This window comes from Perna viridis, chromosome 3, assembly GCF_037379345.1.
Source record: "Perna viridis isolate PV_CMFRI_1.1 ecotype Kerala chromosome 3, ASM3737934v1, whole genome shotgun sequence".
Taxonomy (NCBI): domain Eukaryota; kingdom Metazoa; phylum Mollusca; class Bivalvia; order Mytilida; family Mytilidae; genus Perna; species Perna viridis.
The window spans coordinates 51,091,490-51,104,891 of record NC_142447.1 but is presented as its reverse complement, the minus strand read 5'-3'; the positions used below and the strand labels follow the sequence as shown (position 1 = coordinate 51,104,891).

General features: G+C 33.5%; 1 protein-coding gene across 1 annotated transcript in view; it reads right to left on the bottom strand.

The window, feature by feature from the left end:
* LOC148622794 (kinesin-like protein KIF11) overlaps positions 1-9,041 on the bottom strand; it is a 52,933-nt gene extending 43,892 nt beyond the window's left edge. The window contains exons 1-6 of the mRNA XM_088572996.1: positions 8,911-9,041; positions 5,224-5,451; positions 4,857-4,998; positions 3,372-3,491; positions 2,533-2,657; positions 1,770-1,860 (exon numbers count right to left, since the gene is read on the bottom strand). Coding sequence (XP_088429122.1) covers positions 1,770-1,860; positions 2,533-2,657; positions 3,372-3,491; positions 4,857-4,998; positions 5,224-5,451; positions 8,911-8,969 — 765 coding nt within the window. The 5' untranslated portion in view covers positions 8,970-9,041. The remainder of the gene's footprint in view (positions 1-1,769; positions 1,861-2,532; positions 2,658-3,371; positions 3,492-4,856; positions 4,999-5,223; positions 5,452-8,910) is intronic.
* Positions 9,042-13,402: the final 4,361 nt, after the last annotated feature.

The following is a 13,402-nucleotide window of genomic DNA, read 5'->3' as shown; positions in this document are numbered from 1 at the left end:
TATATTATTATAAAAAAGAGACCTCAATTGATATTTATTCCCTCCTTCATAAAACTGGAATAGGCCTACCAATGTGCCCTTTCAGTGGAAAGTATGTGATTCATACTATAGTTAAGGAACAAGTGTTATACAAAATGCAGTTTGAGGTTCACGTTAATTGCAATTTTTGAAATAGTGCTATGAGTTTATTTTATTAAGTTTTGAGTATGAGTATGCTTAAAAGTGAATTAAGTGCTTTATTAATTGTGGAGGATTTCCATTGAAATTATGTTTCGGGTGTTCATAGTTTGGGATTAAGAATCATGTTAATAATAATTTTAATTTGTGTTATAGTTTGGGATTTAGTGCATTGAGTTTGATAGAAATTATAATTTGGGATTATAAGTGCAATGATTTTCAATGAAATTGAAGATTTGGAATAAGTGTTATTTACACTGAAACTTCTTTGGATTAAGTGCAGTTCATTGAATTGATAGCTTTGGATTTAAATGGGATTTAGTGCATTTTTTAAAGTGCAATGATTTTCATTACCATAAAATGTAGTTTGGGATCTAGTGCAATGGTTATTTTTAAATTTAAGATTTGGATTATTTTTTTTTTCACTGGAAGTACAGCTTGGGATTATGTGCAATGATATACATGTAACTGAAATTATATGGAGAATATTTCTTACTTTTATTTTCATTGTAATTGTTGTTCTGGATTAAGTGCTATGATTTAAAGTTCTAATTTGAGTGTTTTATGTGAAAAATGATTTTACTGGAATTATACTTATGGCTGAAGTGCATTAAATTTCATCAGGACTATATACACTTTTTGTACATGTAAATTTTATATATTAAAACATGTGCAAGAAATTTATAAGAATCCAAACTATTGCTAAAGAAGATACTTTGAAGGAGTATATTTCAATGCATATATTTAAACAACAGTATTCAATGGATTCAGCTTTGAGATGGGACAATTCAAATAAATAGCATAACATTGTAAGTTCAAGTTATTGTTCATTCCATGAAAGTGTTACCCTTTTACTTTAAATTGCCATTTTTTATTTGTTATCCACTTGGGGACCTGTGGGTTTAAAGGTTTTTTTCTTGGAAAAATATAAACAATATTCACAATCAATAGTTTTCCACACTAGTACTTTTCCTGTGTTAGCAAGTACAAAAAAAAAACAATTAGGTAAAAAAAACACATTAAATTCTGCACAAAACACATTGTAATATTCACAAGCTGAGAAAATTCCATATGTGAAACATAGCCAGTATTGGTTGCCTTACACCTGACCAGGTAAATTTTCATGGGTGAGTGGCTAACTCTTTATCAACTCTTTCAATAGCAACTGGTCAGTTTAAATGTCCCAATAGCTTTGTCAATCCTTTGTATTGTTCAGCAGATTGGTAACAAAAGAGTGTCATGGTTGTAGGAAAGTCACTGCAACTGTTTTGAGCATTCTTATTACCAATTCAATGTGTATCAACCAAATCATGATAGAAACCTTAATAGCATGTTATTAATGGTCAATTCTTAAAACACTTATGAAGGATTTATAAATTAAATATGTCATACAGCTATTTGCTCATTATTATGTGTTTGGAACCTTCTTATCTTTAAATGTTAAAATAATGTTTCAATGGACAGAAATAGAGTAGAACAAATCTTTATTAATAAATTTTATTAACAGAGATATTTTTTAATGAATGATAATCAGGCTATCATTGGCAGGAAAACAGAAACAAACACAAATGACATTTTTAAAATCACCTTACCAGATACAGTTTTCCTGTTTTAAGAAGCTCCTCTCCATCAACTGTATTTTCCTTAATGTGAATTGTTACTGAAAAAACTGTATGTGAACGACTGAAATCAGAAATATTTTGAATGTGCATATTTCCACGTCGTCATTCTCTCACTTTTAATAATCTAGGCGTTAATTGAGTTTGATTTATAAATCTTTAAAGTGTAAGCAAACATGACTGAACATGTAAAAGAAGTGAACAATCATCATTATCAGCCAAGATAGGTAAGGATCTAAAATGTAGATTAAATTTCTTTTTAAAGTATTAATTGTTTAATATAATTACTCTGTAGGTAACCTACAATTATTGTTAATATAACATATATGTAGATGGTCAACATTAAACTAGTGTGAATATTGTTTGACACGTGTCGCAGAGCTGCATTATTGTTGCTAGTTTATTACCAGATCATAGTCACTTGCAATATGACGGGTGCCGCAGGATATGTTTACCATTCCACAACACCTGGTGTCACTTCTGGTTTTTTTGTGGGAGTTCACATTGCTAATGCTTTAGTTTTTTGTGTGACATTTTGCTTCCCTTATCTTCAGTTTATATATAATGTTTTTTATTCAGTTCACACACTGTGCATGTAGATCATCTCTGTTTCATGTGTTCATGTTTAGGCTATGTTTTTGGATTTTGACAAATTTGAATCATCTCACTGCTGACGCTTCTGTATTTTTTTCCAGATACAAGTTTAACCAATGCTAGGGGAATTTGCTATATTTACCTAGAACTAGCATTCATAAGAGTAGCAGCTGTTTGTCTCTTTGCGGAACCTCTCTCAATAATTTGATATACTTCATCTTTTGACCTTACTACAACTTCTTCCAGACCATTGATAATTACTGACCCCTGAAAATATAAAAACAATACTGATGTTTTATACTAGCAGGGTATTCTAATTATTAGTATTAAAAGAACTAAACAGCCATGTTACAGAACTAGCTTGTTTTCCATTAAATGGTAGGAACCAACTTTCTCTAATTCTACTTCCGCTTTTTCATCAGAGACTAATTACTTAGTATGAACCAATAATGGAACATTAACAATTTGTTCAAGAGGATTGAACCATTTAAAAGAAAGCTCCTCCCAGAAATCTTGCTAATGGGTGTCTTGAGATTTCTCTTTATCACACTAGCAGTGTAAAGACTTTAAATGTCTCTCTGAAAAAGAGGCCAATCTAACCTGTTTTTCTTCAGTAGCATGAGCTCTAACCACAGGTTGACCTGAGAGCACAAAGTATGATTTGAGCATGATAGCTTACACAGTTGAGTTGAGTGAACTTCTTCATTTGATTTACAACTTTAATTCTTATAATGTAGAGTGAAGAGATTGTTTCTGTTATCTATAGTCATAGGCTAATTTAGATGACTATGTTATCGAAGACTTTATTCGCTGTAAAAGTTACCTGTATATTCAAAGTTATTTCTTACAAATCCACAACTTTTTTTATTCAATAGCTTTTTTTTCTGGTGGATGTGTTATTATGGAGATTTCAATTTCTTTTCTGACCCCAACTACCAGTAATATTTTAACTAATATTCATAAATATATTCATATAGGTACCTTTCTTGAACTGTCCTCATATATTTTAAGTCTAAGTGGATCATCTGTTGATCCCAGGAGGTCAAATAATTCTTCATTGTACAGCTCAAGGAATGACACTCTGATAGAGAACTCAACATCCTAAATAATGCACACAAACAAATACTTAAAGCATTAATTCCACTAACAAAAAGCTTATTATTGAACTGAGTTGTTTCTGCTTCAAAGGTATAAAGAACGTTATTTCATCATCACATTTTGTCAGGAGAATGAGAAAACTTATTTGAATGAAAAAAGTCACCTCAGTGTAAACAAAACAAAACAAAAAGACCTTTGCACGTACTACTGGCATCAGAACTCAGCTAGTGTCTCAAACTTCAATATATATCCTGTCAGGCCGAGAAAAAAAATACATCTGTTTAAGGTAACATGCTTAAAAAAACATAGGATAGGTAGGTCAGCATTTCCATTTCATTTTATTTTTTTGGGCACAGGTTCACCTTTACTACACCCAAATCATTAGTCTCAGAGTGTTGTATCCTGCACATGTTAACATCTTTGTATGTAATATCAGTAACTATTTCTGTGGTTGCCATGCTGCTGACTGGCTTCAGTTAAAGACTGGGTTAACCATACACATTGAAGATTGTAAAAACAGAGTTGTCTCATGTATGCTGGAAAGACTTTGATTATACTTACTTTTGTTTTTAACTGGAATTACCAAGTACCACAATGGCTTAGGGTCAGTCGGATAAATGTACACAGACAAATTGTTACAGTTAGGCCACACAAAAAAATGCCCAGGTACTCAGGTCACTTTTTAAAAAAATTGATGCAGGAGGGAGGCTTTTTTTTATATCAGAAGCAAGTTTTCTTTAATAATCAATATTAAATAACAGCCTCATTTGCATTGTACTTTTATCTTTCTGTCAAGTGCGCAGACAATTCTGTGAACTAATTATGTCCATTCCGGACATGATATGAAAATTTCCGAAACAGATATGAAATTTCCAGATTTTACCGTAATAAAAATTGCAGATGTAGGAGGGTTTTTAATGGATGCGACGGGGCCTGGGACCTAGTGTATTTTTTTTTGCCTTAAGATGGAATCTGGCTTGAAAACCAAGTGTCAGTATCAGAAATGGGCGGCAACATAGGCAATTTCTGCCATTTTTTTTAAAAGTTCTGTACTGTGGAAATTGCCTCAGTTGTGAGTAATGTTTTATTTGATTTGTCAAGTTGTTTTTTCTGTTGTTAAGAATTAAGTGAATTGTGAAATACATTGTATCTAGTTACTGAATAAGTATCGAGGACATTAACATTCCTTAATTAAATTTATCGACAAATAATAATCATAGTAAATCACACAAAATTTCAATAAAATAGTTATTTGACATGAAGATCTGTTTCAGAATTCATGTGCTTATCCAGTATGAAGTTAACGATAGATGGAAATACCTGTATTAGACATGATTGATACTTAATGAAACAGCCTTTTCTTCATACCTGTCTTTGCAGCTTTTCAAAGATATGATACATGGTCCTTGGAATAATACCAGCCAATGGGTCCTCTTCCCAAGAAATACTTGGATCATCTGTCCTTTCTCCTTCCATTGTATAGGTCTTACCAGTACCAGTCTGACCATACCTTCACATTAGTCAAAAGTTAGATTTATAAATAATTTACTTCACACACTACTTTATCATGATTAATAACATTGAAAATTATGAATCACATTTCACTGAAATGTATACTACCAAAATTTAAAAATTCCAAAATCATAAACATTCTCTTTTATACTATTATTAAAAAAAATTTAAAAAAAACACAGATCAAAACTTCAAAACCTAATTGCTATAAATATATACTTACGCAAAAATTGTACAATTGTATCCCTGAAGAACCTCATCAATAATTGGAATAACAATACTCTTGTAGACATGAAGCTGTGTTGAAGAAGGTGTAAAAACATGGTCAAAACTGTAAGTTTTTGTACTAGGATTAATTCCTAATCTTTCTTTGACTGTCACTTCCCTTTTCTCACCATTTGTATCAACTACAGAGTATGACCCTTGTCTTTTTTCTGTAGTATTTATACCCCTGTAAGAACCAAAATATTTATTAGTGTCCCAGCTAACCTAAATAGAAGGGCACAACACCTCTGCTTTCTTTCAAAAAATTATTTCAGATCATAATCATATAAAAAACCTTAAATTAATTCTATTTTATCTGTAACTATATCAATTTTTTATTGTTTCTATTCCCTTATAATTGTGATACTAAAAAACAATCAGTGATTTCCAATAACAATGTTATGTAACATTGACTGTGATGTACCGAATATCAGTGTGGGAAACCACCGCTCGCCAGCTTGCCAAATACGAATAGATGTGTTATTTGGCGAGTTCTCATTAGCTTACACACGTCAGTTGATTGGCGAGTTCCAAGGAAAGTTAACCAGCCAACAGTTTATTAAGTAAAACATCCCTTAACACTAAAAATATGTTTCCTACATTTTAAGAAGTTTAGCGTGAATATGTCAAGTGAATTTTGGCATGCTATGCACAATTTTATTGACTTGAAAAGCATTGTTTACGATCTGCCATTTTAATTTCTGGCAAACGGGATGTGCCAAAACCTACGTGGTGGTCCTGATCTCGTATTAGTATTCAAACAAAATTATCTTGGTAATTTAAGATATGTTACCTTGCAAATTAGTTGTTTATTGTCAAAATAAAAATAAACAAGAAAATGACGAACATTTTCTTGTTTCATAATAATGAATCTGTTATAATATGATTTTATTTTTAAAATAGGAGTTCAGAAATGGAGTACTTATTTTGTTTCTGTAAAGTACATGAAAAATGTCAATGGGAAGGAATATTCGAAAATGGAAAAGTTTTTGATAAATTTAAAAACAAATGAAAAGATAGTTGAAGAAAGAAAAAGAAAATCAGAAGATAGTCAAATCCAAGAGAAAACAGATATAGCACAAGAAAAAAACCCAAAAATGTGAAGAGCATAAATTAGAAATTTTTTGAATGAATGGAAATTAGGAAGAAAGTGGCTTAAATATGAGCAGGGTAGAGGGATGTGGTGCTCTTACTTTGGCTAGTTCAATTTCTATGTGGCTAGCAAGATCAATATTCCATTAGCCAGACTGGCAAGTTGGGGAAAAAAAATATAGTTTCCCACACTGTATATACTCGTGTGTAAGTCGATTCCGCATGTAAGTCAGAACCCCATTCTCAGCCCAAAAATTCTGGAATCTAGCCTTGACCTGCTTATAAGTCAGACTGAATTTTCACATGTACAACAATCAGTGAATTGTAAGGAAGGGCACAATTTTTGGTGGAAAATGTGAAAAATGATCGTGTGTTTTTTTTGTGCTGCGAAGTTTTTACATCCAGGGCGTACGTTGTATCCAATCAACATAAACGTGTATCTCTTTTTTTTCAATAAAATTGCTCTGTACATATTTGAAATGATTTACATAATAAATATAACAAGCCATTTCAGTTGTCCTCATTCAATGTTTACCGGTGACCCAAGCAAGTGTGACCGTCATTTTACGATAATTTGTTTATACATGTACAACTAATGACCAGATTAGAATAAGTAAAAACTAAGAACTGTGAAGAACAATTTTTAACGGAAACTTGGACACATCTTAAGATCAAAGGATTTTAATATAAATTAATTATCCATTAAGGTGATCAAAGGATTGATAGCTCATTAATGTTATAGCACATTTTACCTGGTAATCACCTTTCATTGTTTTCTTTTCAATTTAGTCCATCAAGACGGTTTTCTTTGACATATACACCATACCTATTATCGTTATATTGTTATGAAATTACCAATAATGATAATGTTAACTTCTTTTGTTTTTATTAAATTTAAAATTAAATTTTAATTATTTCTTAGCATTGCTAATATTACTTGTGAACTATGGTACATTGCTTAGTCATGTTTCATGCCATCTTTTTGGTATTCAGATATATTCAACAACCATGTGACATGCAAGTGAAAATCACAAACAAAAGAAGCTATACAGGAAATACAAATTTTATTAAAGATAGTTTAGTTGTAAGGCATAATAAAAATAAAACTGCAAAAATTCATTTATTTCATCACTTTACAAGCATACACAATAATAACAAATATGATATATAGGTCGATTTTTACAATACACAAGTACAGTGCAGATCTGACTGTTTAACGTAGGTGTCAGTTTTCGTGTCAATACCTTGATTCTCCCATTTGCTCCGACTATAAGATTTAAGCCACTGCCAAGAACTCGTTATAAGTAGGAACCCATCTTGGCAACTCAAAACTTACTCCCAAAAATCTGACTTATATACCCAAGTATGTACGGTAGCCAATAAACAGAATAACGTCAGTTTCGAAGGTTTAGATAGAACATCACATATCTACCTGTAGGGCTCGTGAAATTTTCTGTTTTGACTTCAAAACTGCTGTTATTCTGTATTTCATTGAAACAGTGATTCCCCAAGGGCCACATTTTTTACGAAGATGCTATCCGAAAACAACTTCCCACAGGGACCAATACAAATGTGATATAATTTTTAGATGCAAGATGTTATATTGAAATTTAGGGGACACCAGGATGCTTTCTGTAAATCTTAGGGAGAACAGTGTTGAAGTGTTCACATAAAACAAATACATATGTTAGTCAAGTTGTAACAGATGTAGTACAAAGCTGGACAGGGTGTCCATGCTAAATTTGATAGCTGATATGTAAGGGTCATCTTCACCGTATCATTGTTAAATCTTTAAATGAATTGGTTTTTTTCAATTGGTTTCTACCACTGTATACAATCAATGTTTAACCCAAATGAAAAGTAAACACAAGATATAGAAAAACCCTTTCTAAACAACAGAATTACTTAGTCTACTGCCATGTTCATGTTTATACATACTCAACCACTTTAAATAAACTTCACTCTACAATGATCTCCCCAATTTGAATCATGCATATCACTTTCAAAATCAGACAAACTTAGCTTAGAAAAATATGCTCGCCTTATTTACTGTGCAAGGGGATTGTGAAAAATTATATTTCCGTGCATCTTGAAATCATTTTGTATTTGCCATTTTTTAATGCACATAGCTCCCTCTAGTCTTTACCACCCCAAAGAACAATGTAGTCAGTGTTTGCTGCCACATTCAAAAAAAGATCAAAACTGCTTCAGACCTTGAAGTGGTGACTAGCATGCTAGTCATTATTATCCTCTCCATAATACCATATCCTTTCCCAGTATCAAGTTTCTTACAACACAAGTTATTGATCTTTGACCGTATGCATATTAGTGTAAGCAAATTAATCATAAATTGAACAGTGCACTTTCAAACAGCAATCTACACAGAACTGAGACAACGGAGTGTCTAACTAAGAAGAAAGTAGAAATGTGAACTGCCACTGTCGCTGGTCATGTTCATATTGTGTGAAATAGAACAGCCTATTTTGACGAATTTCGGAGATCTATAGTTTATACGTTCTATAAAATAACGATGTTAAGACTCGAATGAATGTACCTGCAACGGACTGCGACTTGGATATGTTGGTTTTTTTCTTTTTCGTTCTTTGGCTTCATAGCTATATCCAAATAGTCCTAAAATGTCAACATTCGAAAATGGTGGGCTTTCGAATATTAGGCCAATTAAATCAAACGATACAAAAACGTGAGAACATTTTTGATTGGTTCATCACGGTTGGTCTAAAACCATGATCTGCATTTTCGAAATGTTTGGAAGGATATCTTCAGACTATATTATAACAAATAAAAACCTTATTTACAAATGTTTTCGATTTTTAATTTGAAGAAGATGAATGAGTATAAATTCATTCAGAACAATTATCATAAAAATATGTATTAAGAATTTTTCCTGACCGCATTATATTAATCAGTTTTTTGTTGTTTTTATTAAATAAAATCTATTGCTGCTCGGACGTTAAACCCCAACAAACAAACAAACAAAAATTAAATAAAATCAAAGTATAGTAAGAACACAAGAATACCAGTTTATTTGACCAATTAAGGGGTTGAGGGGCAAGTACAGCACAATAGTGATTGAAGATATACATCCAACAAAATGGCAGTGTCACGGAAAATATAAAATAAATGTCTTGTTTGTGTTTGTATACGTTAATCGTATTTATTATTCGTATTTTTCATTCACATTTATCGTTCATTCATTCATCATACATCATTTGCATATTCATTGATGAATGACTGATGACGTATCGAGCACACCTTGCATGAACTAACTTGGTCCAACCCTAACTAAACCTGTCTACAAATTCATTCCATTATACGGCGTTTGTTTCTGTCTAAATTTAATTTGTTTCAATATTTCATAATTTCGGAATATCGGTTTTCATATTAATTATATATACTTTTAAATTATGCACTTTATTTATGAATGTTTTGGTCAATTGTATTTTTGAAGAATAAAATATGGCATCCTGAATTCCAAATATTATTTAGCCACAAGGTAATGACAAAAACACCGGCGACAGCAGCAATATAGCATACGATATAGATATACACTCGTATATAGGAAGTGCTTATAACATGAATTGTGCTTAGTCAAGAAGTCGCGATTACAAGATAACTAGTATTGACTACTACAGAAAATTAGTGCCAGTTATTCCTTTATAAAAAAGAATAAAAGATTATATCGTATCAACTTCTACAAACTTGGCAGTGACGGTTTAGTACTACACATATGTAGTTCATTACAACACACATCCTACGGCAAATATGGAAGGAATCCGACATGTGGTTTCATAGAAGATGCTTCCTAGAGGTCTTCTGTGATTGATTGAGAAATGTTAAAAATATAGTCTGGTCTCATAACTCTGCAAATTAAACAAATCATATTGCGGTACAGCTCGCACATCAAATCTTTGCCCATGCATTATCCTGTTTACGGATATCCAGGTGACCCCTTTATGTAACACCACCTGCCAGTGTTCCTAGTAACACCCCAAGGTGCAGTGTTGCAATTACATCTACTGTTGACCTTCCTCAACAAGTGGTTGTTTCTCAAGTAAAGAGTTTCCTTAATTTTTCTTTCTTGTTTCAGAGTTTTTCTTCTATAGGCTTGAAGCTTTGGAATCTAATTCATGTAGTTCCACTTGGACACCTTCATATATTCGTCCTTATCAGTTGGAAAACTGGCCCCATCCTCTCATGTTTGGGAAGCAGATTTTCCAGTTCTCCCCTCTCTACTTCCCCATCTTCAATGGTCGAGTGTGAAAGAAAATGTTCTTCAGTCAGGGAGTTCTTTTTTTTCCCATTCAACTCCTCCAATAACTGTTGACACAGATACCTCGTGTCCGGGTTATGGAGTTTTTTTTTCAAGAAGGAAACTTTATCAGGCCTGTGGCTTAAATGAAGAAATACATCAACCTGTTTAAGATGAGAGCAGCACGTCTCGCATTATTTCATTTCAAGGAGGATCTCGCTCGCAAATCTGTGATTCTAGCTTAAGACATCTCAACAGTTATTCAGAATCAGGTAGGCATTCAAAGTTATAACCTATCCTATTTGCTCTGTGCAAAGAAGTTCTTCAGCTTTGTGCTCAGTTTCAGATTCACCTTGTCATTGGACACATTACAGGTCATCTCAAAGTATTGGCAGATAGTCTATTGAAACGTCATGTTTCCCCCGTCCAGGTTTCTCTCTCAGGTTCTTGAAGGATCAATCGAGTCTTGTCGGATCATTCTTATTTCTCAAGCTTGACCGAGACAAGATGGTTAACAGGTCTTCCGCAACTGTCTTGCACGAATCCACACCTTCTTATGTGGCTGACTTTATAGCTGATCTGATCCGAAAGAAAGAACATTGTTTAGCTAGATCATTTAATCTCAGTTTCCGCTATATAGATGACGTGTTATCGTTAAACAGTCCTAGTTTCGGGGATCTGATACATCGCATCTACCCCACAGAACTTAAGATAAAGGATATTACAGACACCGTGAAGTCAGCCTCATACCTCGATCTACACTTAGAGATCGATTGTCAAGGAAACCTATTGACCAAACTTTACGACAAACGTGATGACTTTTTCATTCAGAATTGTCGACTTTCCTTTCATCTGTGGCAACATCCCTTCAGCACCTGCGTATGGAATTTTCATATCACAACTCATACGTTATACCAGAGCTTGCCGTAACTATACACAGACTTTTTGTATCGCGCTAGCCTTCTTCCAATAAGGCTTCTGGAACAAGGTTATGTTGCTACAAGATTGAAGTCATCACTACAGAAGTTTTATGGTCGTCATCATGAACTCGTGGATCGTAACGGTGTATCCATCTGCACCATGAAAACTGATTTGTTCGACGTGTCATATTTTACCATTCCTCTTTCGTCTACCCTGGACTTGACTTTTTATGAGGATTTCGGCGGTTGTTTCTAGAAAAGCAGAGGATACTTACTCTGCCGGTGCATCTGGTCCATGCTCCCAGTTTTTAGTGGAGTCCGAGTTGCTCATTTACTTTTGTTTCTTTGTGTGTATTATTTTAGTTACTTTATGTTCTTATACTTTATGTTATGTTGTGTTTGTCTGTTTTCCATGTCTGGTCTTTGTCCCTGGAATATATTCTTTTGATTTCAGCTAGAATCTTGGTTCCCTTGATTACTCTTTCTCTCAAAGAATCAATCGAGAGTCTTGTCGGATCATTCTTATTGCTCCAGCTTGACCAAGACAAGATGGTTCACAAATCTTCTACAACTGTCTTGCGCGAATCCACTCCTTCCGCTGCGACCAAATTTGTTGTTTCAGTTGAAAGGAATAATTCTGCATCCTCACCCGCAAAACGCATGGTTGCTATGCGAGAAAGGCTTTTCAGATACATCTCTACGGCTCTCAGACAGTCTACAGAGACTGCCTCTGGAGCTAACTGCATGGTTAATTTCAGTGATTGGTGTTCCAGACGGGAAATTGATCCAAACAACATCTCTGCACAATACGCAGATTTTCTTTTTTTTTTTTGTCGAAGAAAAGAATCTGGTTCCGACACATTAAGGGTTACAAATCTGCTATTTGAAAAACTCTCATTATATCAGCTGGATCTTATTTCTCTAACAATAATCATTTGAGTTATTTTTGGGGGAATTCTGAACTTGAAAGACCTAGACAAAAAACCTATTCATAATGGAATATTGGTTTGGTTCTGTCAGCTCGAAAAATGGCACCCTCTGAACCTGCAACTGAGTAAGATCTAAAATTTGTGACTTGCAAATATTGCTTCTTATAAGCCTTAGCCTCAGGTAGAAGGAGAAGTGAGGTACATGCTTTTTCTACTACGGAAGCCTGTTTACGTTATAATAGATACCGGTCCTCTGTTACATTGTTAACAGACCCTCTCTGAAATGTAAAAATCAGCTTCCTAGCAGAGGTTTAGAACGTATTGATATTCCAGTCTCTCCTTCTATTCCGATCTACTTTGTCCTTTAAGGATTCTTAAGATCTATCTTAACAAAACTCAGGACAAACGTCCAGCTTCTAACTCGTTTTTTGCCTATTTAGAAAGATGTGCAGACTATTTCAGCTAAATCTATTTCTAGGTGGCTAGTTAACACCATTCATCTAGCCAATAAAGTGTACGGTGATAATACATTGTGACCGCATTCTGTGAAAGTTCATGAAGTAAGATCATTACCCTCTTCCAACTCAGCTTCCATCTGTAGGTTTTTGGAATTGTCAGAATTGTTTTACTAATCATTACTTACGTTCTATGGCTACTCATGCTGACAGCGTTTACTCTTTGGGATCTGTAGTAGATGATCAGCAAATGAACATTCCACTAACCCCTCTTAATTAAGGGGATTCATTTGGAACGCCTAAACTGTCTGATGAGATACACATTTGTTTACGTGTTGTCAATTTTATATTACTTGCTGTGGTTTTATAATTACATGTGATCATTTTGTATTTACGTTATGTATGAACATCTTTACATTATGTCGTTTTGTCTTTACGTTCTGCCATTTCGTCTTTACGTTCTGTCATTTCG